Source organism: Tigriopus californicus, chromosome 5, assembly GCF_007210705.1.
Source record: "Tigriopus californicus strain San Diego chromosome 5, Tcal_SD_v2.1, whole genome shotgun sequence".
Classification (NCBI taxonomy): domain Eukaryota; kingdom Metazoa; phylum Arthropoda; class Copepoda; order Harpacticoida; family Harpacticidae; genus Tigriopus; species Tigriopus californicus.
In genome coordinates this window covers 6497697-6497988 of record NC_081444.1, presented here as the reverse complement: position 1 = coordinate 6497988, position 292 = coordinate 6497697, and the positions used below count along the sequence as shown (strand labels likewise).

At 54.1% G+C, this 292-nt stretch overlaps 1 protein-coding gene across 1 annotated transcript in view; it reads left to right on the top strand.

The window, feature by feature from the left end:
- Positions 1–69: 69 nt before the first annotated feature.
- Positions 70–292, top strand: part of LOC131881246 (transmembrane emp24 domain-containing protein eca-like) — a 2814-nt gene continuing 2591 nt past the window's right edge. The window contains exon 1 of the mRNA XM_059228057.1: positions 70–290. Within this exon, the coding sequence (XP_059084040.1) occupies positions 260–290 (31 nt within the window). The 5' untranslated portion in view covers positions 70–259. The remainder of the gene's footprint in view (positions 291–292) is intronic.

The following is a 292-nucleotide window of genomic DNA, read 5'->3' as shown; positions in this document are numbered from 1 at the left end:
TACAGCTTCTCTAGCATCCTCTTTCCGATATGAAAACGAGTCGCCACCCTGAAGCTCAAGTTCCTGTGCTGAATTTCCTCCGCTGTGTTTCGTGTGGTTTCGTGTGAACTCAACCGAACAAGTGTGAATCCCTGGGATCTACGGGCTGTGGAGAGAGAAGCCGCAGAGCCCTGCTACCCCTGTGCCGAGCCGTGATTGCCTCTGGGCGTGGAGTTGTTCTCGAAGCTTGATCGGATTTTCCAGCTTGAGCTGAGGGAAAATGTTTGGGACGGGTTGGAACACTGTGCGGGCG